This window comes from Mesoplodon mirus (assembly GCF_964341445.2).
Source record: "Mesoplodon mirus genome assembly, chromosome: 3".
Taxonomy (NCBI): domain Eukaryota; kingdom Metazoa; phylum Chordata; class Mammalia; order Artiodactyla; family Ziphiidae; genus Mesoplodon; species Mesoplodon mirus.
Genome location: NC_138978.1, coordinates 185,126,846 through 185,153,356, shown reverse-complemented (window position 1 = coordinate 185,153,356; position 26,511 = coordinate 185,126,846). Strand labels below are relative to the sequence as shown.

General features: G+C 38.5%; 1 protein-coding gene across 2 annotated transcripts in view; it reads right to left on the bottom strand.

The window, feature by feature from the left end:
* The window catches only part of USH2A (usherin), a gene marked incomplete at both ends in the record, with an annotated part of 772,061 nt that overhangs the window by 711,009 nt on the left and 34,541 nt on the right, over positions 1-26,511 (bottom strand). For both annotated transcript variants that reach the window (XM_082613798.1, XM_082613799.1), the window contains one exon: positions 1,292-1,424. In XM_082613798.1, the coding sequence (XP_082469924.1) occupies positions 1,292-1,424 (133 nt within the window). The remainder of the gene's footprint in view (positions 1-1,291; positions 1,425-26,511) is intronic.

Below are 26,511 nucleotides of genomic sequence, written 5' to 3'. Positions count from 1 at the left end.
GCCACTGTGGAAAACAGTATGGAGGTTCCTCAGAAAACTAAAAATAGAATTACCATATGATCCAACAATCCTGCCCATGGGCATATATCCAGACAAAACTATAATTCAAAAAGATACATCCACCTTTATGTTCATATCAGCACTATTCACAACAGCCAAGACATGGAAATAGCCTAGATGTCCATAAACAGATGAATGGATAAAGATGTGGTACATATATACAATGGAATACTACTCAGCCATAAAAAAGAACAAAATAATGCCATTTGCAGCAACATGGATGCAACTAGAGATTATCATACTAAGTGAAGTAAGTCAGAAAGAGAAAGACAAATACCATATGTCACTTATATGTGGAATCTAAAATATGACACAAATGAACCTATCTATGAAATGGAAGCAAAACCATGGACATAGAGAATAGACTGGTGGTTGCCAAGGGGGAGGGGAGTGGGAGAGGGTAGGAGTTGGAGTTTGGGGTTAGCAGATGCAAACTGATATATATAGAATGGATAAACAACAAGGTCCTACTGTAGAGCACAGGGAACTATATTCAATATCCTGTGATAAACCATAATGGAAAAGAATATATAAAAAAAGAATGTATATATATGTGTGTAACTGAGTCACTTTGCTATACAGTAGAAATTAACACAACATTGTAATCCAACTTTACTTCAATAAAAAATAAATTTTAAAAAAGATATACTTTATTACATAGTGTTCTTACTTTAAAAATAAATGATAGAGACATTCTAATTTTAAAGATTCCCTGATATAGTGGGTTGAATAATGGCCTCCAAAAGATAAGACTACCTGCAACCTGCAACTGTGAGTTTATTTGGAAAAAGGGTCTTTGCTGATGTAATTAAGGATCTTGAGACAAGACAGTACTGGATTAGGGTGGGTCCTAAATCTGTTCACAAGTGTCCTGAAAAGAGAAGGGGAAAAGGCCAGGTGAAGATGGAGGCAAAGATTGAAGTTATACAGCTACAAGTCAAGGAACACTAAGTATCGCCAGAAGCCACCAGAAAGAGAGAGGCATGGAATGAATTCTCCCTCAGAACCTCCAGAAGAAACCAATGTTGAATCCTTGATTTCAGACTTCTACCCTCCAGAACCACCAGAGGATGAAATCTGCTTAATTAAGCTGCCACCCAGTTGGTGCTAATGTTACAGCAGCCCTAGGAAACAAATACACCTGGGTATTTTAAAATATTATTTTTGACACAATTTTTAAGAAACAGTGTAATTGGATAAAATAAATAATTTTCTGAAGTCAGACTCTTACCATTTAAGCTCTGTCCTATTTGCATAGTACCAGAGGCAAAATCTGTAATTGAACCACTTAGAGTTCTTGCATCAAAAGCTGTATTATCCTCTTCCAAACCATTGACGAAGAAACTGATTTTTGTCTGATATACCTGTAAGAAATTATCACCGTTATTATTTTGATTGCATAACCTTTTATTTTATAATAACTACACTTCAGCAGGCTTTCTCAAGTTAATTTCCTACTTCTCCACTTCCTTCAGCTGGAAGGACTGGAATTTTATTTTAATGGCTTAATGATATGTCCTGTGTTTGTACATCTAGATATAAACCTATATGTTATAGTTTTGTGCTGGGGTCATATCTACCAGGGTATTCACAGGTATGCATAACTGTTTGTCCCATATATTTAACAGCTCTGACTGCCATGCCTTTGTAAGTCTTTTTGGAGACATGTTGTTTCTTTAGCTACTAGTTAAATTTGTTACAGTCATATTTGGAAACAAACAGAAATGAACACAAAAGGCAAAAATATTCAAAACCAGATATACCAAAAATGCATTACATATGGATATAATTCAGTTTAGGTTGCTAGTACAAAAGGCTCCTTGTAAACATTTACTTTCTTAGGTGTTGGTATCTAGTCGGTAATTTTCATCTATACTTCTCTAATATAGAATAACATAAAAAACTGCCAATCATGTTCTAGGCTAATTAATCGGGCAACCTAACAACTCTCTACATCAGGGGTAAACAAACTTTTTCGGTAAACAGCCAGAGAATAAACATTTTTTATTTGTTTGCCAAGTGATTTGGTTTTGTGGTCCAAATGGTCCAGGTCACAACTGCTCAACTCTGCTGTAACAGGAAAGCAGCCAGAGACAACATGTATGTGAATGAGCATGGATGTGTTCCAGCAAAACTTTTATAAAAACAGGTAGCCAGCCAGATTTGTCCCGTGAGCTGTAGTCTGACCACCCCTGGATTACACCATAAAAAGTTATGAAATTTTTGTCTGTGTTGATCCCTGAATAGTCAATTCAATCAAACTCTTATGCAGATTACTTCATTGAGAAATTTAATGCCTTGTAGTTGAAGGTCAGATGCTAACATTTTAATTTAAAAATATCAAATCATAGCATTCAAAATGAAATTCTATTAAAATAGCCTTACAAAAATTGACAAAAATAACCATCCTCTGATATATTTAAATCATATGATTGAACTCCTTTCAAACTGCTTCTCAAAAAAAAAAAATAATAATAAGCACGCACACACACACACACACCTAGAAATTAACATCATAATTTCTTGGCAAAATCAATTCTTCAAAAACTTATTCAATATGGCTTTTATCCACGCTACCCAAACTGCTTTCATTTAAAACCTGCTTTCATGTTCTTTCCTAAACTCACTGACCCTGTGTCGCATTTTACTTAATTATACAACAAAGCTTTAACATAAAGACCTAAAATCACACACTAGCTCCTCATGGACCTGGATATACACCACCACTGTGGCTTTTTTTTTTTTTTTTTTGCATCTCATTTTTTACAGCCTGTTACTGTCATTTGGTGTTTGACTGTTATCATTATAAAAGATACAGGCTTTTCTACTTTGTTATTTGTAGCATTATCTCATGTTTTACAACATCTTTGCACAACATGCAGGCACATGAAATATAACTCGTGCAAAGTTCTCGATGGTATTAATGCATAAAAAAGAATGTGGCTCCATCTCTACTGTCTTTACCCAGCCAAAAGCTGATGAACAGCCAATTTTCCTTTATCACATTAGCACAGCCATGAGGGAAACACATTTGTTCTCGTCAGCTACACTAAAGATACTATTACCAATCTAACATATACATGTTTTATATCAGCAGTATTCTCAGAGTATGAGAGAGGCAACAATATATTAACACCAGCATGACAGTTTATTTAAGAAAAGAAAATTGTCTCTGTAGAAGGACAGAAGTTAGAAATGTATGGCTAAAGCTCAGTGTCACTGGTCTAATAAAGGTAATCATTCTTTGGCTTTCTTTATAGCAGGTAACACTCCTGTGACAGTTCTGTCATATCATTCAAATAAAAATGTTGTCTTTTACAAGTTTAAGTGCACCTTTATTTTGAGTCACATAGAAAGCATGCTTTTGATTGTCTGTATTCACTGTATTATATCTGTAGTCAAGAGTTCAGGACCTTCCTTTCTTTTTTCTTTTTATCAACTCATCACATATTTGCTTAGTAGAAGGATTCAGTGTCACTGCAGTGAATTTCAGAAGAGTGTTTTCACTTTGCTGGTACTTAAAACATGATTAATGATGATCCCAAGTCACTGTCGCCTGTTTTTGCCACCCCCCTGCAGCCACCTTTTAATAAATAAGATTAAATCCTCTCTGGTGTTCTGTACCATGTTTTATATTCCAGGATCCTCTAGGCTACTTTGCAATTCAGGTCTGGGGCCCCAACACACTGAAGCTGTAACCATGATGGTGGCTCTTTGCAATAGCTCACCCTGATGATCCTCTTGCCAGTTATTTAGGAGAATAGGAATACACACGATGGAATTTCTCACCTGTGAAAAGAAAGCCTTCTCCTACAGTGCACTTCCCACCTATCTTTTTCTCCACCTCTCTGAGGATTAGAGGAGTTTGTACAGGTTTATTGGTGTGGCTTGAAGGAATGAATTGGCAAAACCAATAGCAGCTGTAGAAAAAGCCTTAACCGCCTTCATAAGACGTCCAAAAACATTTTGGAATGAAGATACAAGGGCGCAAGTCATTCTCCAGCCTTCATTCTCTCAGGGTTTCAAATTTTATTTTAGCCATTGTTTGGGGGAGTCAAATGTGGTGTCCCTGGGATAGGCTGTACTCATTCCTTTGAGCACAAGGGTGTAGTAGACTTAAAAATACAGAATTCCTAACCATTCTCATGCCTGATTAGAGAGGAGCATAATTCAGAATTCCAGAAGGTCACACAATGGCTGAGAAGCTACCAAGGGAAAACATACAACCAAGTTCACCTTGTAACTGTCAACAATCACCCGTTCCACTGAAACGCCAAACGTCTGTTGCTAGGCTACTCCTGTAGGCCACCACCACCAGGAACAACAGCAAAGAAAAAGGAAAACAAAAAACTGCTGATTCAGGTTGGGAAACAAAAAGGCAGAGTACCTATGCTGACTTCCTCATTGGAGAAATAGTTTTATAGGTTTCCTGTCGCCAATATCCTCCGAATTTAAATTTAATTCAATACGGCATTAACCCAGCACCCACAGTGGCCCTATGAGTTACACCAAGAAAATAAAATCACTGTCCTTTTTCTCAAGGAGCTTGTAGGTATGAAACAACAGAGTAATTTTAGCTTACTAAATAGTGTCTGAGTCACTACAACTGATGACGGTTGTCTTTTACTTATGTACTGAATCTTCGTGCAGTTAATGCAGTGTTGTCTTTTTTTATGGAGCTGCTTTGAGAAGTTACACCTTAATCCACGAATGTGTGGTGTATAAACTACTTTTGGACCTTCTCTGTGGGACTTGTCTTCCTAGAACCAACTTATAAGCCTCCCAAGAATATCAGTTTCATTAATGTGATGGGTCTCATTTTAAAACAAAATCATTTTAAGCTTTTTGAAAAACACCTTTTTCATAGATTTAACACAAAGTGATCTGGCAACAGATTGTGAATTCAAATTCACTCTCAGAAGATGATGATGGATGATACAAATACAAATAAACATTTTGAATGCTAAGGATTTCAAACAAAAAAGAAAACCACTGTGATATGAATCTGAAGGGAAAACTTTATGGAGGAAAAAGTGTTTTGGACTTTCTGAAATAGAAATTGCCCTGAAATAGAATTTCTATTTCTAGGATAAAGAAGGATTTGCATAAAAGATTCAACTATTCCATCTATAATTTTTAAGCATAAGGAAGGCAATTTATTCTGAAAACTTCATAAGGTTATTTTAAAATATCACATGTATGTTTCATCCCCTACCTGAAAGCATGTGGAATGCCACTCTGCTTACCATCCCAAACCAAAGGCCTTCTTAGGTTTTCCCTCACTCATTCTATCCACTTTTATTTCTAACTGGTCACCAGTAGCCAACCTCACCTAACTGGTGAGGTTTCTTCACTGTCTGATGATCCCACAATGCTTAATTCCATCTCCATGTTTTAATTCAAGCTATTTCCATATGGAAATAACCTTGCTACTGCTTTTCATTTACCTAAGTTTTTAATATTTTTCAAAACATATATCTCAAGTCCTGTATCCTACAACGATCCTTTGTTGACTACTTCAGCATTATAAAAGTGCTCTCATTTATTGAAAAACTAGCATGTCAAGCATTGTTCTAAATTATATATATATTCATTTTTTTATCCTTACAACAACCCAAGGCAGGTTTGGCATTATCTGCAAGTAATGAAATGGAATCACAGAGAATTTTTTTTTAAAAAGGTTACACTCTTCAAAGCCACATAGAAGAATAACTGGTTTCAGAGATTGCACCCAGCGAGCATTTAGAAATAACCACCATCTAATTTATCAGACCCACCCATTGAGTTTCTTGGCTTTAACTCAACACAGTGATGATTCAGGCTTTGTATCAACACCTCCCATAATAAGAAGAGTAACAACTCCAATGAGCTATATAATCACTTGCCATTTGCCAGGCAGTGCGCTGAGTGCTTTACTTATAGTATCTCACTGGGTTCTCAGATTGCCCCTCTACCGTGTTATTACCCCCAAAATGAGGACACTGAGGTTTACCTACTCCAGTATTCTGCTTCTGCAGACTTTGGGAACTCTTTCATCTTTGAACAGCTTTTACTATTATAAATGATTGAATTGAAAGATATCTCCTTATAACTTCAATTCGTAGGCCCCAGCTCTAATTATTGAGACTACGTGAAAAAAATCCAATCCCTTTTCCACACGAGAGTCCACACATATCATTTTTCTCCTAAGCCTTCTTCCAGATAAATGTGCTTAGTTTCTGTGGTGTTCTAAATATGACATGGTTCTGGGTCTCTCTCTTCTTAAAATGTGGCTCCAGAAATACTACAATCTCTACATGTGGTCTCTCACCAAACTGAAATAAGATTATCACCTTAATATAATCCAAAACTGCATGCTAGATTTCATGACATCATACAACTAAAACTGATAAATTAAGTTGAGCTGACTAGTCACTAAGACACTAAGTCTTTTTTTTTTTTTTTTTTAACTTACATCACTGTTAAAGCATATCTACTCCATCCCATACATAGGCAGTTAGTTTTCTGGACCAAAGGACAGGAATTTATATTTATCCACATTCTATTTCATCTTGTTAGATTCAGCCCATTGCTCCAGGCTGTCAAAATCTTTTTGGATGCTATGTCTGTCATCCAATGTATTTAACATCCTCCAAGATTTGTGTCATTTGCAAATTTGATGAGCATGTCCTACATGCTGGGGAGAAGCTCAATAAATACTAATTGATTGACTGACTAATATATACTCCAAAAACGAAAGCACCAACACAGTCTACACTATTCTGCAACTGTAAGCAATAAAGAAAAGGCACCATTTTCTAACAGATAAAATATATCGTACAGGGATTCTTCACCTTTGTAAAGTAACCTTATTTACTAACATGGGTTTTTATAGAATCATATAATTATGAATAAATATGCCATTCTATTAAATATTTTCTATGCTATGTTTATACAAACAACATGAAAAAAAGAGTTGAGGTAATTGTTCTTGGAAGGTTGGTTTGGTAGAAATTAACCACATGAGTTGCCCACAAGTACTTGCAATGTGCATGCATTCCCACTACTGGGCTGATTTACCAATAACATCTTATATCTCATTCTCTTTGTATGAAAGATGGCTACAGGGAAATGACTTCAGACACAGCTACATTCCTCAAGAGTTTCTTGCTTGTTTTTGTTTCTTTTTTTCACTTCCCATGAGCTCATACATTTCATTTCAACACTCCTCTCCCTGGGCCCTTCTCCCTTCCTCCCTGCCCTGTTCATCCCCCCACCCGCTCCCCACCAGACCCCTGTCCCCTACAAACAGACTTTTGTTTTTTCCTCTCTGAGTAACTCAGACAAGCCAGGCCCTGGAAGTGATCCATGCCTAAGTGTACTACATTTTCACCCTAAGTATGATGCTTTGGATTTACTACTCACCCTTGACATCCATTACAGTTCTCTCTCCATATACTGTAACCTCCTAAGAACAAGCCTCCAACTTAATTAATCTCTAGAAATTTAACATAGGAATCTAAGTAGTTTTCTTTGTCCTATCTTGAGTAGATGTAAAACTCTCATGGCCACTTTGTCCGAAACTATTAAATTACTCTCTTCATGCCAAAAAAAAAGTAATTTACAAAGACACACACACACACACACACACACACACATATATATAAAATAGAAAAATCTGCCAATGGTTTGATTTACTATTGATTTCCTAGGGAATGGGAATAGAGCCAGCCCATTTTCTGTAGATACTGTCTAGGAACATTTCATGCACAATTTCACATTTGGTACAGAGATGATCACAATTTTCTACACTCTTAATTATCTCAATGTATCATTAGTTCTTTTTTCTATGTAATCCATATGGAACAGATGACTTTGAAAAGATTATTAGAATTAGTTGTAAAACACCTTAGTAACCTTTTCAGCATTTTATATCCCCAAATCTGGAAGTTGTTTATTTGTTATGCCTACAAATTCCCCTCCTTAAAAAGTCAACTTCTTATTTTGTCTTCCATGTTTAGGAAGAAAATTGTACATCATACCCTTCATTTAAAACCATAGGTTTTTTGAAAATGTTTCAGTTGTTTGAATATTCAATGAGCACATTATAATATGCTAAGTGTTATGTTACATATAAAGCATATATAAAACACAGACCTTTTCTTCAAGGAGTTTGTATTCTGTAATGGAAACTGGCATATAAAAATATTTTCAGCCGGGCTTCCCTGGTGGCACAGTGGTTGAGAGTCCGCCTGCCAATGCAGGGGACACGGGTTCGTGCCCCGGTCCGGGAAGATCCCACATGCCACGGAGCGGCTGGGCCCGTGAGCCATGACAGCTGAGCCTGCGCGTCCGGAGCCCGTGCTCCACAATGGGAGAGGCCACAACAGTGAGAGGCCCGTGTACCGCAAAAAAAAAAAAAAAAAAAAAAAAAAAAAAAAAAAAATTTCAATGCCAGGTAGGAAAATGTAATAAAATAAACATGAATAAAGTGCTTAGGGACAAAGATGAGAAAGAGAAAAATAATCTTAGAAGTCTTCTCTAAATACTTCCCCATTTCTCTCCTTCCCACTGTAGTGGCATTCCTATGAGCTGCCTATACTTGCGTTGCCCAGTTTCTCTTTTCCTATTTCCTAGTCTCAATTAGTAGTTTCTGGTTTTTATTACTTAAAAAAAAACTCAATATTACAGGAAAGTTGCAGGAACAGTACAAGAAGTTTTTTCTGAAACATTTGAGATTAAGTTGCTGACTGATTTACCCATTATCCCCAAATACAGTAATGCATTTGGTACCAAAAAAAAAGATATTCTCCCAAATAGTCATAATACAACCATCAAAATCAGGAAATTAACACTGATACATCCTTATCACCTTATCCTCAGACACCATTCAAGTTTTGCCAATAGTTCCCAAAATGTCCTTTGTAGATTACAAACCCAGTCCAGGGTCACATGTCCAATTTAGTTGTCACAGCTCTCAGGTCTCCTTTGATGTAGAACAGTTCTTCAATCTTTCCTTGACTATCATGATCTTAACACTGTTGAAGACTACAGTCTAGCTATTTTGTAGACTGCCTCTCAATCTGAATTTGTCTGTTTCCTCCTGACTAGATCCAGGTGATTCAGAGATCATCTTATTACATCTTATGTGTTACATAATTTCTAATTGTTCCATTATTGATGATGTTAACTTTAATCTTTTGGATTAAGATGGTATCTGCCAGGTTTCTTTATGTAAAAAAACAAAATTTCTCTTTGCAATTAATAAACATTTTGTGAGCAGATACTTTGGGCAGATATCCTGTTCTTTATTAAGCTTTCATTGCCTGCATTTACTTAACTGTATCTGTATGGACTCATGAATCCTTATGTTATTCAGTGGAATATAATAAATGCACTCAATATGTATTTCAGTGCTCAAGTTGTTCCATGTTTAGACAATGAGTGACCCATACTTCCCTGGCCTGACCCTGAAATCAACCATTTCTCCAAGGAATTCTGGTTCCTTAAGTGACAAATGGTTTAGAAACAAAGATTCAGTGCCGTATACTCATCCTATTACTCCCACGCCCTCCCACTCCCTCTTAGTGGACAGAGGTAGAGAATATGAAGATAGAAAGATAGATTAGATCGATATAGACACCTACACATTGACTTATATAGTATTTCTATGTCTATCTATGTGTGTGTGTATATATATATATATTTATGCACACACATACATACATGAAATGGGACTACACTGATAATTTCAATTCTGATCCAATACTCTAAGTTTCATTCTAATTTCTCTTTTCATACTTGTAACTCCCTTCTCTGAAAGGGAGAAACCTGGCTCCCATTATCTTCAATAACATACTTATTTGATTAATTCTCTTATACATAACCAAAATCCAGTTGCCATGGCCAGATACACAGCCTGAAAGAGACCTCTTCATCACACTTAGGTCCTGACACCTGTGCCAGGCTACTCTCTCCATGAAAGCATTCCTCCAGCCACTCAAGCTCGAACACGTCAACATTTTGATGCCAGCTGCATCATCACAACTCCCCTATCACGGTCACCAATGAGTTCCATGAAGCTAAAAGCAAACAGTAAATTCCTAGTTTCCAACTTTCTTGAACCATCAGTGGCATTGACAGAGCTGATCATTCCCCCCTCCTTGAAATACCTCTGTCATTTGACTGCCTGTACATCAGACTCTCATAATATTCCCCTTACCCCTCAGGCTGCTTCTCTCAGTCTCTTTCAATGGATCCTCTTGGACCTGTAAATGCTGAAGTGCCCTAGGATTCAGTCGTTCGATCTCTTCTCCTTTCTGCTTATAAGTAAGTACTCCCTTGATAACATCACCTTGCCTCGATTCTTTATATACCATCGTTAGGTTGATGACTTCCAAATGATTATCTCTAACTCATACTTCTAATCTAGACCGTATACCCATCTTTCTATTCAACAACTCTTCTTGGAAGAGTATTAGATCATTCAAGAACATTTATGCCCCAAACCTGTCTTCCACAGCCTTCCCCACCTTGGAACATTGCAACTCCCTTCCTCCAGTTGCTCAGCCCAAAATCCTTAGGGTCCTCCCCCACTTCTCTCTGTCCTTCACGCCTCTCACCCATTCCATCAGCAAATCCAGAGGCCCTCCTTTCAAAATATAACCAGAATCCACTCACTGCTCACCACCTCTCTCGCTACCACACTAGCCCAAGCCCACTCTTCCCTAGATTTTTGCAATGGCCTCCTAACTGGCCTCCCAGATTCAATCTGTGTTCCCCTTCAGTATATTCTCAAGACAGAAGCCCAAGGATTCTTGATAAAAGCCGATTATGTCACTCTTTTGCAAAAGACTGTAAATGTTTTTTTTTTTTTTTCAATTGAAGTATGGTTGATTTACAATGTTGTGTTAGTTTCTGGTGTACAGCAAAGTGATTCAGTTAGACATATATATTATATATATATATAATCTTTTTCATATTTTTCCCATTATGGTTTATTACAGGATATTGAATATGGTTCCCTGTGCTACACAGTAGGACCTTGTTCTTTATTTTATATATAGTAGTTTCTATCCACTAATCCAAAACTCCAAATTTATCCCTCCCTCACCCCCTTTCCCCTTTGGTAACCATAAATTTGTTTTCTATGTCTATGAGCCTGTTTCTGTTTTGTAAATAAGTTCATTTGTATCATATTTTAGATTCCATGTATAAGTGATATCATATGGTATTTATCTTTCTCTTTCTGACTTCCTTCACCTAGTATGATAATCTCCAGGTCCATCCATGTCGCTGCAAATGGCATTATTTCATTCTTTTTTATGGCTGAGTAGTATTCCATTGTGTATATATGCCACATCTTCTTTATCCATTCATCTGTCAATGGACATTTAGGTTGCTTCCACGTCTTGGCTATTGTAAATAGTGCTGCTATGAACACTGGGGTGCATGTGTCTTTTCAAAATTAGAGTTTTCTCAGGATATGTGCCCAAAAGTGGGATCACTGGATCATATGGCAACTGTTTTTAGTTTAAGGAACCTCCATACTGCTTTCCATAGTGGCTGCACCAATTTACATTCCCACCAACAGTGTAGGACAGTTTCTTTTTCTCCACACCCTCTCCAGCATTTATTATTTGTAAACTTTTTGATGGCGGCCATTCTGACCAGTGTGAAGTAGTACCACACTGTAGTTTTGATTTGCATTTCTCTAATAATTAGCAATGTTGAGCATCTTTTCATGTGCCTCTTGACCATCTGTATGTCTTCTTTAGAGAAATGTCTATTTAGGTCTTCTGCCCATTTTTCAATTGGGCTGTTTTTTTTTGTTATTGAGTTGTATGAGCTGTTTATATATTTTGGAAATTAAGCCCTTGTCAGTTGCATTATTTGCAATTATTTTCTCCCAGTCTGTAAGTTGTATTTTCATTTTGTTTATGGTTTCCTTTGCTGTACAAAAGAATGTAAGTTTGATTAGGTCCCATTTGCTTTTATTTCTATTGCCTTGGGAGATTGACCTAAGAAAACATATTGGTACGATTTACGTCAGAGAATGTTTTGCTTATGTTCTTTTCTAGGAGTTTTATGGTATCGTGTCTTATATTTAAGTCTTTAAGCCATTTTGTGTTTATTTTTGTGTATGGTGTGAAGGTGTGGTCTAACTTCACTGATTTACCACATGTAAACCAATGGGTTTTTACACTAAGTAAAAGTTCTACAGATTTCTACCCAATCTGTCTCCTTGCTACCTCTGGCTTATCTTTTATTAGTATGCCCCTGTGCTCTCTGATCTAGCTACAGTGTACTCCACAAACATCCCAGGCACCTATTTTCCTCAAAGCCTTTGCATTTTCTATTTCTTCTCCTTGACGTTGCTTCTACAGACACCTGATGGCTTATTCCCTCATCTTCTTCAGATGTTTCCTTAACTGTCATTTTAGCAAAACCCCTCCTAATACCCTATCTACAATTGTAGCCTGATCCCTGCTAACTCCCTTCCCTATCAGACTATTCTCTTTACCCACATCAAACATATTGCATATTTTATTTATTTTTCTGTTTTATTTAGTCTCCTTTTCCTGCCTAAAATCTAAACTCCATAAGAAGAGGTTTGCCTTTGTTTCCTTTACTGTTTTGTTCACTATTGTTCCCTCATTCCCCAGAACGGTAACTAGCAAATATTAGGAACTTATTAAATCTTCATTGAATGAATGAAGCTTCATCTAAACTAAGGACTGAAGGATTAACTAAACTAACTTGAAAGATTAATAGAAATTAGCAAAAGGCAGAAGTGGTAGAAGATAGGGAATAAGTGAGTTGCGGGAAGGAATACAGAAAACACAAGAAATAAGAAAATGGAAAGAGGCTTATAAGTTATCCCAAGCCTTCCATGTATACTGATCAATCCTTTTTTTAAATTATTTTCTTTTCAATGTGTTGAATTTAAAGTCATCTTCCTCACTTTTCCCCCAAATCTTTTCCAGATTTTTAAACCTCTTTAAATTATAAAGTTGCATATAACTAGGTCAAATCATGCCTGAAAATGTTGGACGCTGGATTCCTGTTTATACTTTCAGGGAGTAAGACAAAGATGTGAACTCACTCCTGACCCAAAGTCCGAGGGTCAGCAATGAAGCCCTCAATATGTAGATGAATATATAGGAAATCATTTCTGTGTACAATCCAAAAACTCAACCCCATGCCAGTATTCAACTGATATCTTAAAGATCCTGAGCAGTAATTTGTAAGTTGAAATGGAGTCCTGCTGTATAAATAAAACAGAAGTAAAATGCCTGCTTCCACTCTGCAGGAGTTACTCCTACTAAAATCATCAACAAAGGTGGAATATTCCATTAAATAATTAATGGATTATTAATTTTACATTCCTAAAAGAAATGCATGCTTTTCTACAAGTACCTATCATCCTATCATTGTGTGTCCTTTTAATTTTTTTTGTTTTTATTTTCCAGCTCTAGGAGTACTGAGCAAAATTTATTGAAAATGTGTCTCATAAACTAAATGAAGAAGAGCCATTTTAGGCCAAAGGAAAAATGTGAATCTCTTTAACCTCCTTTAGAGAACTATATCATGAAATCTGATGTGAATTGCTTTATCTTTGAAGACACTCTAGAATTGAGAATAAGGTCTTCATGGTGACCCTTGTTTAAAGGGGGTGCTCTCTGCCCTAAAGCTGGTGAGACAGTAATTGTCTAAGCAGTTTTTTCTTCAATCAGTAATGGAGAAGCACACACATTTAACTTGGTTTAGACAGAAAAATGACGGCAGCAAATAGGCATTCTTTTAAGGTAAGGATTATATCAGTCTTAAAAACAAAAGTAGCTATTTATGGGTCAAATGTAGAACATTCAGCAAAGGTTCCTGTCTTTTACCCCTTCACAACGAAAAAACACTAAGATTGTGTCATCAATTTGGGCAAAATAAATGAACGCTTTTATTATCATCTGAAGAATTTCATATTAGCAATTGGATTACCAGATTCAAGTGGAGCACTTGAAAATAATATTCATTTTGTCTTTTTATAATTCACATTTATACAGTCCAATTCTTACATATTTCTTTCCAAACCATTTTCCCCCAGGTAAGCAGCAGCTGTCAAAAAAAAAAAAAAAAAAAAACCTCTAAATTTGGTGGTGTATTTGGAACAGTTCATCTCTTTCTGCAAAGCCTGGATTAACCTTCTCCAAAGGCTGACAGGCCCCGGGATCGTGAGACCCAGGGTAAATATAACAGGTAGGAGAAATATTTGTGTGTTGATTTAACTTGTTAAAGAGAGTAACAATGAGTTTACAACTGCTTCCAATATATTTTTAGAAAGAGCAAATCAAGAATGAAGGTGACTATTAAAGGGTAAAACAATTGAAAGGTTAGGGGGAGAATTGCTAAGTTTACAATAAATAATATAAAAATCAGCATAATTCCACTGTCTCCCACACCATATTTACTGTTCAGGATACTTCACTAGTGTTTTGTTATCTCCTAATACTTGTAAACAATGGACGTTTGTAAATTACTGTAACTTTCCATTAAGTATAATTAGGTAGTCGTTTACCTCTACCTTCCACAAATTCACCTTTGAATTATAATGTTTAAATACTCAATTTAGGTTGAGATTTTAGCACTTCTGAGACTTTTTTCTAATACAGGTCGTCAGGATGAAGGGATGTAGGGTTAGCTAAGTCTTTATTGCCACTCAGATCTCATATACTGCCACCTCAGAGAGTCCTTTAATGCACAAGCCAGCCTAAATAATCACTTAATAACTTTCTATCATGTTATCCTACTTTAATGAAGTATAACTTTTCTCTCAATATATTTATGATTTAGTTTTTCTTCCTTTCTGCATCCATCCCTCATCCATGCATACACACGCACACGCCCACACATGTGCACTCACAAAATAACATCAGCTCTAATCAGGTCATCGCATTAGTCCCAGCACTAGCACAAAACCCTTCTAATTCGAAAGCATTTCTTTCCGCAACTTTAACGTAACTGTTTCTACTCTCTGCGATTTTTCCCCATCCATTCTTTCTGTTTCCATCTCTGAAACTCCTCTTAGGGGGAGGTTGAATCTCCCTGTGGACATGTTTCTGTTCACTCTAGATCAGATCTGAAAACTACAGGGCAAGAGCAGGTAAGCAGCACAACTCATTTTCTCGGTGCAAGGATCCCCTTTCACCCGGGTTGCATCAGCCTGACTTCTTCGGGCCTAGAGCCCACAGTCTACACTCCAAACTGAGGTCAACCGTCTCCACTGCCTGATGCCATCGGATGGGGAAAAGTGGGAGAAGCTGATCCAGACGGTCACTCCAGGTGCTATCTGCCAAGTCCTGTCCCTGGCAGTCGTCCCCACACATCCTCCTGCCCACGGAGTCTGTCAGCTCCAGGCTTACGACACCCACGACTCAGTTCTCTCACGACTCAGTTTTCTCTCCCGTGTGTATTTTGGGCTGTGGTTTCTTCTGCCAACCTGATCTCATCTGCTTTCTACTTTCCTAGATTCCTACAACACGTGTCCTGATCATTGCATTCTTTTCTCTACCTCCCAATAGTAGCATTGGTGATCAGCTGCTACTGTGTCTGAGCACGTTAAAATGGTAAATTTCTTTCCCGAGAAAAAACAGCGAAGACCTAAAAAAACTCACTGGAAGAAAATAAACATGGGGAACTGCCTAAGTACCTTATCCTTAATGCACTTGAGAGTGCATTACACTTCTCAAAATTTCACTTTACCGTTAGGCTTTCATGCTCCTCGGAATCAGTGTCTAAGTCATTTATACCATTAGACCAGCTAGATGACAGTAAGTTGTCAACAGATTGCTCAAGGATTTCTCTGAGGAACTAGAGACTTACAAGAGGGAGAAAGTGTCACTCCATCTGGATCCAACCATTACACCAATTGACCTGAAAGCTAGAAAGGTTCTGTTTCTCTAAGGAAATAAAACAATTGAAAAGCTTGAGTATCCAATCAAACAAATTACATTTACCCCCCCAAGGGGCTACACCAGTTACGCTCCAACCAGAGTTTAGAAGGACTGTCTATTTTAATGGACGAGCTTAGCACAGGCTCCTGCAAAGGAGCAAAACACAAAATAAATAAAACTGAGATATAATGGCACTGAGGAACCACATAGGTATAAAAGTTCAATCTTACTTGAAATAACATTTTATATGAATTTGAATTCAAGCCCTGTCACTTAAAACTACATATTTATGGAATTAAGAAGGGAATTCCAATTTTACTTCAAGTTGTCATTGATGATCCACAAGAGGAATTAGTCTGTGCATGAAATCTGCAGAAGACACTAAATTGATAGGTATTACGAAAGTCACTAAGAAACAACCAAAAGAAAATGCAAGAGGTTAGATATTGGGCAGGAATGGAGTAGGAAATTCATTCTATTTAAAGGGAAGGTCATTCAGAACACACAGTTTAAATAACATCTCCTTCCAAGTAGCTGAAAATGTTTATGATTGTCATTCTCACTACCTCATATTTACTAGGGAGCAACTCTGTTTCTGATACCAGACAGAATACAGAGACAGAACCGTGAAAAATAAAAAACATCAAAACTGCCAAATGCAAAAGAAAAAAGAGTTCTAGGGAATGCAAGAGAAAGCCAATGTTTGTGTATTTATTTTCCTTGATATGAAAAGTGAAGAAAATGTGTATTATTTTTAAGGAAATTCCAGTTATCTTCTGGGCTGTAACAGAATTCAGAAAAGGCTGAATGTGAGTACATCTGTGAAGAGCAAAGGATATTGTAGAATTCAGCGTGAGACAAAACGTGAGGGAATAAAAAGAGAATCACTAATTTAAGTCATAGTGTGATTTTTTTTTAACTTATGGAGCAAAGAGAGCAGTGATCTATACAATCACCATCAATGGAAGAGACTACAAAGTGATCAACAATCATGGGACAGAGAATTTAGTTCAGGATAAAGAAAGAGAGGATTTATGTAGAAATTAGCAAAGTTGTAAGTGTTCACTCATCATTTTAAAAATATATTGAGCTTTTCAGTCTATCACATATCACTTTTTTCTCAATATCATCATTCTTTACCAAACTCACTCAATTCCCTTTGTTTACATATTTATTTATATTAAACATCCACCATGCAACAGGCGTTTTTCTATGTTCTTGACACCCATAAATGAAGAAAGTATTTGCCTTCAATAAATTCAAAATCTACTTAATGCAAAATCTACCTATAAATGTCTAATGAAATCTACCTATAAAGAAAATGTTGTATGACCAATAGGAAAAAAAAAATGCTATATAGGAGCACAGAGGAGAAAAGGGGAAAGGGATTTAGTGTGCTTTTTACAAAGGAATTTGCATTTGTGCTGGTCATTAAAACATGTGTACGAAAGAACTAGGGGTTCAGAGGGAGAGGAAGAAAGGTACAAGGCAGAAGGAGTCATGAATGAAGACAAGCAGGAAGAACCTGAATGAAGATCATTAAGCATCATTTTCAGAGACTCAGAAAACATTGCAGTTAAAGCTCAAGCTACTTAGAAGGACAAGGAGGCTACATGGACAGTCTAGCACATTGTAAAGGGTCTTGAAAGAGTTGCTAAGAGGAGAATTCATTCTCTAAAGTGTAAGTAAGGGTGAGCACAGAGTTGATTTAAACAAAGGAGGCATGTAATCACATTTGTATTTTAGAAAGAAAACAGTCTTCACTCTGGAGGTTGTTTTGGAGACAGAAGTCACTGAAAACACTAGGGGTAAGGGGTGGGGAGTATGGGGTGGGGAGTAGAAAATGAGTTGCGATATACAACCCAAATGTTCAGGAAGGCTCCTGTTTCTAACTCCTACCTGCAAACCAAGTTGTGAAGAACTTTGTTCAAAACTTTAGGGTCACCTTTACTGCTCCTCTAGACTTCCCAATTACTAATGAGATTTTCAGTTTCCTATTTATTTGCCTCATAAACCTGCTTTTGCCTTTAGTTTTCTCCTGCTGCATATTCAATCCATCAGTACCTCTCATCTGTGTTATCATAGGAGCTTCCAAACTGACTGTCCTATTTTCCAAATCTCTTTATTACAACACTGGATGATGTCATCATTCGTTCACTCACTCCATTCATTCATTCATAAAAATATTTATTGAGAATTGACCACAGTCAGACATGATGCCAGGCCTTGAAGGGAACATCAGTAAATACGGTACAAACTTTGACCTAAAGTTCCTTGGTTTAGTTGGGGATACAGATGTAGAGCATTGAGTTAATTGTGATGATTTCACAGAAGGATTAAGCACATCTCATTCAGGGTTTGAGATGAGAAAATGTTTCCTGAAGAATCTGATGCCAAATGAGTTAAAGGAGAAGTAGGGTTAAGCTGAACAAATAGTAGGGGGGAGAGGAGTCCTGGCAAAGTCAGGAACGTGTGTGGTTATACAAATGCAAGAAAGACTCATTCACGGCAAGACCCGAGAGTTCAGCATCCCTGGAATGAAAGGTACACAGGGGAGACTTACAGGACATGAGACTGTGCAGCTGTAGAAGCTAAGTCGTTGAGCATCTTTGCTCCACACTCAGGCATCTTAAAACTTAGAAGAACACTTGAATTTTGAAAGATCACTGACAGCACTGTGACAATATAAATCTAGGAATTAGAGATTTCACAATCTCGAGTACAGAAATAGTTCTAGAGCAAATCATGGTTGTGAATGAGGACTCCAAGGAGGAGTGTGTGAGATGAAAAGTGAATACAGTCAAGCAAGTGGCCATGAAAATACCAAAATAAACAGCCTGAGTGGAAGAAGAAGAGCTCTTATAAAAGAGGCTTGAGGTGATCGGAATACGCTGATGAACGAATGGACATTAGACTATATACACGTTCTTATTTAACTTGGATATAAAAGGAAGAAACTAAAAACATTAGTTTTAAAAAAACTACTTATTTGAAAAAACAAATAATTAGGATATAAACACAAAGACATACCAGAAACCAGCATTTAGTGATTAGAAAAGTGTTCTGAACATTCAGCTAAGAACAGCTTACTGCATTCCCAGAAAAACAAAGATTCATTAACACCATGGTATATGCTACTTGTCCTGGGACTTTAAAGATAAAGAAGGAAACCTATAAAAATCCCCACCCCCAACACACAGAGAACACACACACAGTGAAAAATAATTCTCAAGGTTGTCTCAGATTTCTCTTCAGAAACACGATGCGTTGTATTAAAGGCTCAGAAATGAAAGAGAAGATGAAGAGAAGTTCATCCTCATCCAAGTTACTGTTCATGAATACAGGTCTTAAAAAGATATGCCCAACTCTACAAGGATTCAGAAGGTACATCACCAGCCATGTTCCCTTTGGAAAACAAATATTCTCACCAAAGAGAAGGCTCAATTCAAATTAAGAAATTAGATAAGTAAGTTACAAAAGGACGGTCAATGAGTATTGAATCCATTTAAACATATTACTTTTAAATAACAGCTGTGAAATGTTATGATAATGCTTGAAATAAAAGTAACAACATTTCAATATAAAGATTTTGCTATAATATATTGGGATAAGAATCCTTATTTATACTAACAAAAACTAGACTGTGGGAAGAGAAAAAAAGAATCGTGAAAGCAAAGGTATGATAGCTCCCTTACTTTCCTATGGGAGTTGATATATAGTTTGATGTCTGAAAATCATGACTTGAGAAATACAGGCTTAAATTATTTTTACAGGGCCTCCCTGGTGGCGCAGTGGTTGAGAGTCCGCCTGCCGATGCAGGGGATACGGGTTCGTGCCCCGGTCTGGGAGGATCCCATATGCCGCGGAGCGGCTGGGCCCGTGAGCCATGGCCGCTGGGCCTGCGCGTCCGGAGCCTGTGCTCCGCAACGGGAGAGGCCACAGCAGTGAGAGGCCCGCATACAGCAAAAAAAAAGAAAAAAAAAAAAAAAAATTATTTTTACATATGGATTTTAAAAATAATCACTAGCGTAAATGAAACCAAAGTTAATTCCTTCCAAATTATCAGAGGGAAACAATTACTAATACATTAAGATTTCTTAGTAATCAATAAAAAAGCAAACCCCTGAATTTAAAAAAAAATAAAGCAGCAATGTACAGGTATTACGCAGAAGAAAAATATATATATTCGGCTGGTCAATAAGGCCTACAGAAGGTAAGACGTGCACAAGTTAGGGTAAGAAATGCAAAATGAAACAAGAATGCACGAGTATTGTTTTGCCCATCAGACTGGGGAAAGTGAAATAGATAATTCCCTGTATGGGCAAGAATTTAAAGGACAGGCACTCTGATTTACTTTTCATAGGAGTCTGCATTAGTCAAACACTTTCTGAAGGCAATTTGTCAATATGTACCAAAAGTAAAATTATGTACACCCTTTGAATCAAAACCTCCACCTCTGTAATTGACCCTAAGGCTGCACTGAGAAAGCACCTCCAGCTGGAAATCATTAAATCAGTCCACATACCTGTTTGGTTTTTCTTTTTTTTTTTTTTTTCAGTATTAGCCAGCAGTCTATACATAGGCAGTAACAAGGCAGTCTGACGAATAATTTGAGAATTGGGTGTTTGGAGGAAAAGAAGGACAGGGGACATGAAATAAAAGAAATGGTTAAGAGACTAGTGAAACCATGTTCTTCATGGCCTCTGCTAGAAGTGGAGGAAGTGAATCCAGAAGAGACTCAATAGATTCAAAGACAAATACAAGGGTCCAGAGGCTTAACTTAGGTCTGTAGCAAAAAGTTACCATTCACAATAGATATGACATCAGAAAGAGGGCTGTTAGTGTGACTAAGTGAGTGGGATGGTAAAAAGGGGAGAAAATGAGGTTACATGGTCATTGACCAAAAGATGATGCTGATGTTGAGAAACCCTAAGAGTTAAGGTGAGATTTTCTTGTGTTCATGGCGAGGTTGTCCCAGATTCCAGCTGTGGCAAAAAATGAGGCAGCTGTTGAAGAAAGTTATATGCTTAGTTAACATGAGCTTAAAAGTACTCTTTCTTTCCAATGCAAGGTTAAAAAGAAAATAATAATGTCAATCTTTAGATCTCCACCTGCCCCCAGCACTGAGATGGATGAAAAGTGGGCAATGAGTGCCCTCCACTTAAAAAGCACAGGAGAGGGGTGCCTCCAGGGAAAGAATCAGTGTCTGTAAGGCCAGGGTTTTGAAGAACTGTTGACCAAGAGGCTGAAAGTGTACGTAAAGTAGCGTGTACAATGAAAATGTTGCCCAAATGTTGAAGATGAAAATAAAGAAAGGACAGAGAAATGACGGCATGAGAACATGGGAGAGGACACATAATTGAAGGTCATGAAGTGTAACAAAAGATGACAGGGCTCTTGGACCCTGCAAGGTTCACTGCTCCACATTCCACTGGAATTCTGGGGTGAAGGTGGCTCTGTGATGCCAGGTTGGGGGAGGGATGGAGTGGGAGTTCGGGATTAGCAGATGCAAACTGGTATATATAGAACGGATAGACAACAAGGTCCTACTGTAGAGCACAGAGATCTGTATTCAATATCCTATGATAAACCATAATGGAAAGAATATAAAAAAAGAATGTGTATATATATGTATAACTGAATCACTTTGCTTTACAGCAGAAATTAACACAACACTGTAAATCAACTACACTTCAATACATAAAATAAAGGACTGTTTTAACCCGATTCCTTCTTTGTTCCAAACTGCCATTTGTTTCCGTTTGATTTCCATCATCTGACATCCAACATCCTTCAGGCTTTCATCTTACCATATTCTTACACAAAATCTACTCAAGGCAAACTTGACCAGTCACTCTAAGCATTACATGAATACTCCAACCTTTGCGCCTTTCCACGTCCCTGTACAAAACCCAGCATTCTCCCCCCATTTCTGCCTCTTGAGAACTTTTTTAAACTCAAGGCCCTAGTTAAATTCATTAGGATCCATGAAGCTTCAGAAGATCCTGCAACTTCAACAACTGTAACCACTCGTATTCATTACTCTATCGGTGTTACAGTCATCAGTGTTTACGTCTTATCTCTTCTACTAAGTTCCTTTTACCAAGACTCTTTTTAGCTGATTTTTGTCACTTCCAAAACCTCTACACAGTGTCTTTTACGTAGTGTTTAATTTGAAAAATAAATGAAAATGCACAGCAGTCGCAAACAGAATAGCAGTCATCAAAAAGAATAACAGCTCCTGACTTTGTTCATGCTTTAGCTTTGTGGGCAGAGCTTAAATACCAATACACCACCCGCAGCCCTGACATTTAGCTTCTCAGACTCTGAGAATTTTGTCATAGGACAACTTGAAAATCCTGACAGGTCGTAAAGGGGTTTTGAAGTAAGGCAGGAGGAACTCCTCTTAAAAACATAATTTAATTACTTTGCATAAAGGAGAAAACAATCCAAGGTATGAAGGACCCAGAGTGTGGATACACTTCATACTTCTATGAATGTAAATAGGATGTAATTTGGAAAAGACAAAAAATAATAATCTGAATATGAAAAACACTTATAAAACTAATATCAACTTGATAAAGACACTGGTTACAAGGAAAATGGTTAAAGACACTACTCAGAATACATAAACTTGGTTTTCCTAAGCCGTAGAGTAGTAAACTCCAATGACAGTAACATTCTGGCAGTCAAAACAAACTATGGAATCCATTGTTAAAAATTTAGTTTCCGGGCCTCCCTGGTGGCGCAGTGGTTGAGAGTCCGCCTGCCGATGCAGGGGATACGGGTTCGTGCCCCGGTCTGGGAGGATCCCATATGCCGCGGAGCGGCTGGGCCCGTGAGCCATGGCCGCTGAGCCTGCGCATCCGGAGCCTGTGCTCCGCAACGGGAGAGGCCACAACAGTGAGAGGCCCGCGTACGGAAAAAAAAAAAAAAAAAAAAATTTAGTTTCCATTTTCACAATTGAGTCTGGTGTATCTGACCTGATGAAAAAAGTCTTCAATAGAGACCAAATTTTTCTGCATGGATTATTCCAAGACCAATATTCTGGCATTCAGACAGTTTTCTTCAGATGCTGAACATTTTATAATTATTAGACAAGAAGAATCTGGGTATAAAAATGGTTTTAATACAGTGCATACTCTCCAGGTGGGCCAAAGTACTTTACAAATTAATGAAGTAGCTATAGGCCATGTGGTGACTTCAATAGACAAACACAGAATCCATTAAGTACCCAATAGTTCCCTTTACAGATCCTTAAATGTAAAAATCTATTTTAAAGCAACACTTCCAAAATGTGTCACAGGGTCTTTAATGCCCTGTGCCACCAGAGACAGAAATAAAGGACCTTATTTTAACTTTTAACCTGCGAGGACATCTCTACCCGCCCTTCCTCTTTCTCCCCTCCCCCCAACTCTGACACTGTCTGAATTCCGTATGATGCAAAATTCTGGTGTAGAAATTCGGCTCAAATATCTCGTCGAATAGCATCAGGCTCTCCTGACCCTCTAACCTTCTCTTTTGTCCGAATCTCCTGAGAACCAGGCATGTGTCACACTATAACTAGCTTCCCCTGGAATAGCATTATCGGAAAGGGGGGAAAATCCTTGCCCAGGACTGACTACATTCTGCCGAGATCCAGTTACATGACTGTTTAAAGTTAAAATCAACAAATTTCTATAAATTTAACTCAGTGAGTTTAATTATAACTGTTATTTTCTCGGGAAAACAAATCTACCTTTCATGTAAAGCAAGGGGGTCCAAAGGTGACTCCAGTTTGAGAAGTCAGTGAAAATAAATTGCTGGCAAGAAATGATGCTTTTTCCATAAATGAGATTGTTTTTATGTTCTCCTTTCTTCAGAGCTCACTTTAAAGTGACCCTTAAGAATCTCCTCCTTAAGGATTTCATCTTTCACTGGAAATCCACTAACTTTGTGTGTTTGGGTGATGCTGCCTTTTGGTTCTTGCTGCCGGTAACCAGCTAACTTTGTTGTTTTGTAGTTTGGGGGAAAAAAAGTCATTTCCACTCTTTGTATTTTAAAATTTTGACTTAAAATGGAACTTGCAAATGCAAAGGAATTCCAGGTGATTTAAGACACAGAAGCTGAATTTCTACGATGGGCATAGTGAACAGAAAAACACCTCACTTTGCACATAAAAGCAGTTTTTACACGTCATGAGGCATTTGCACAGGGTCTTGTTCTCAGTCAGACCAAAATGCTAATGCCATGTTAACAGAGGGAGGAATCAAAGAATGACGATTTATCTGCATAACGCTCTGCAGTCCGATGGCAACTTCTAAGCTGGGGACACCACTGGCTGAGGTTCCTGACAAGGAAACTCCTGCTGCTTTTCTGTGAGGAAATTCCTGTCTTTTGTAACTTATCATGCAGGTCTTTCCTTGCCTCCCCCTATGTATTCTTCAAACAATCAAAGGGATATTGGAACTCCTATATCTAAAAGCAAATCAGTTTTAATCTTATATGACAAATTTTCACAAAGCTATATATAACTGTAGGACAAGGATAAAGATTTAAAAAGCAGTGATGGAGCAGAATAAAACAATTAAAAGGAACTACGGGCCAGGCTTCCCTGGTGGCACAGTGGTTAAGAATCCACCTGCCAATGCAGGGGACACAGGTTCGAGTCCTGGTCCGGGAAGATCCCGCATGGCACGGAGCAACTAAGCCCGTGCGCCACAACTACTGAGCCTGCACTCTAGAGCCCACGAGCCACAGCTACTGAGCCCGCGTGTTGCAACTACTGAAGCCCGCGTGCCTAGAGACCATGATCTGCAACAAGAGAAGCCACCGCAATGAGAAGCCCGTGCACCACCAACGAAGAGTAGCCCCCGCTCGCCGCAACTAGAGAAACCCTGCGCGCAACAACGAAGACCCTACCCAGCCAAAAATAAATAAATAAATTTATTTTAAAAAAAGAATAGTATTGGGACCCACAAAAAGGATGAACACCATCTAAATTATAAATAAATGGACACTACTAATTATTTATCTCCTTGTGCTTGGAAACTCAGCTGTTATTTACAACATAGAGAAATGACAAATCACTTCTTAAAGGAAGTAAGGAATCAGTCCTTTCATGCTAAAAGCATTGGTTGGGGTTGGCCCAACTTACTTCTACCAATTCATCCACTTATATAGCATTTCTTCCAGGGATAAATTTACTAAGTAGGATTTTTCTAATGACAATAAAACAATTTTAAATCTTAACTCATATTTAAGCAGGAGAAATTCTTAATCTGACATTAACTTCTTAACCTGCTTTCTTTTCTCCATTTATATACTCTCCATTCATTTCTAAAAGAGATTTATATGCTGAGAAGATTTATAGCTAATGGAACAGAAAGAAAATGAACACCTTAAATAATTGGGCTATTTTCTTCAATACAAATACTTGTCCCATCCCTAATGAGGAAAGTATGGCATTTCTAAATACATTAAAATCTTGCCTCAAACACATTCTTATTTACAGAGAACTTTTTTTTCTATACATCTTCCCTTCAGAACCACTGGAGAACTTCCGGGTAAGATGGCGGAAGAGTAAGACGCGGAGATCACCTTCCTCCCCACGGATACACCAGAAATACAGCTACACGTGGAACAACTCCTACAGAACACCTACTGAACGCTGGCAGAAGACCCCAGACCTCCCAAAAGGCAAGAAACTCCCCACATACCTGGGTAGGGCAAAGCGGAGAGATCCGCACACAGAGGATCGGTGCCGAGCGGCACTCACCAGCCCGAGAGGCTTGTCTGCTCGCCCGCCGGGGCGCGCAGCGCTGGAAGCTGAGGCTCGGGCTTCGGTCAGAGCGCAGGGAGAGGACTGGGGCTGGCGGCGAGAACTCAGCCTGAAGGGGGCTAATGTGCCACAGCTAGCCGGGAGGGAGTCTGTGAAAACTCTGGAGCTGCCGAAGAGGCAAGAGACTTTTTCTTCCCTCTTGGTTTCCTGGTGCGCGAGGAGAGGGGATTAAGAGCGCTGCTTAAAGGGGCTCCACAGACGGGCGCGAGTCGCGACTGAAAGCGCGGAGCCCAGTGACGGGCGTGGGACGCTGGGGCTGCTGCTGCCGCCGCCAAGAAGCCTGTGTGCGAGCGCAGGTCACTGCCCACACCGCCCTTCCGGGAGCCTGTGCAGCCCGCCACTGCCGGGGTCCCGGGATCCAGGGGCGGCTTCCCTGGGAGAACGCACGGCGCGCCTCGGGCTGGTGCAACGTCACGCCGACCTCTGCGGCTGCAGGCTCGCCCCGCACTCAGTGCCCCTCCCTCCCTCCCGGCCTGAGTGAGCCAGAGTCCCCGAAGAGGCTGCTCCTTTAACCCTGTCCTATCTGAGCGAAGAGCAGACGCCCTCCGGCTACCTACACGCAGAGGCGGGGCCAAATCCAAAGCTGAGACCCAGGAGCTGTGAGAACAAAGAAGAGAAAGGGAAACCTCTCCCAGCAGCCTCAGAAGCAGCGGATTAAAGCTCCACAATCAACTTGATGTATCCTGCATCTGTGGAATACACGAA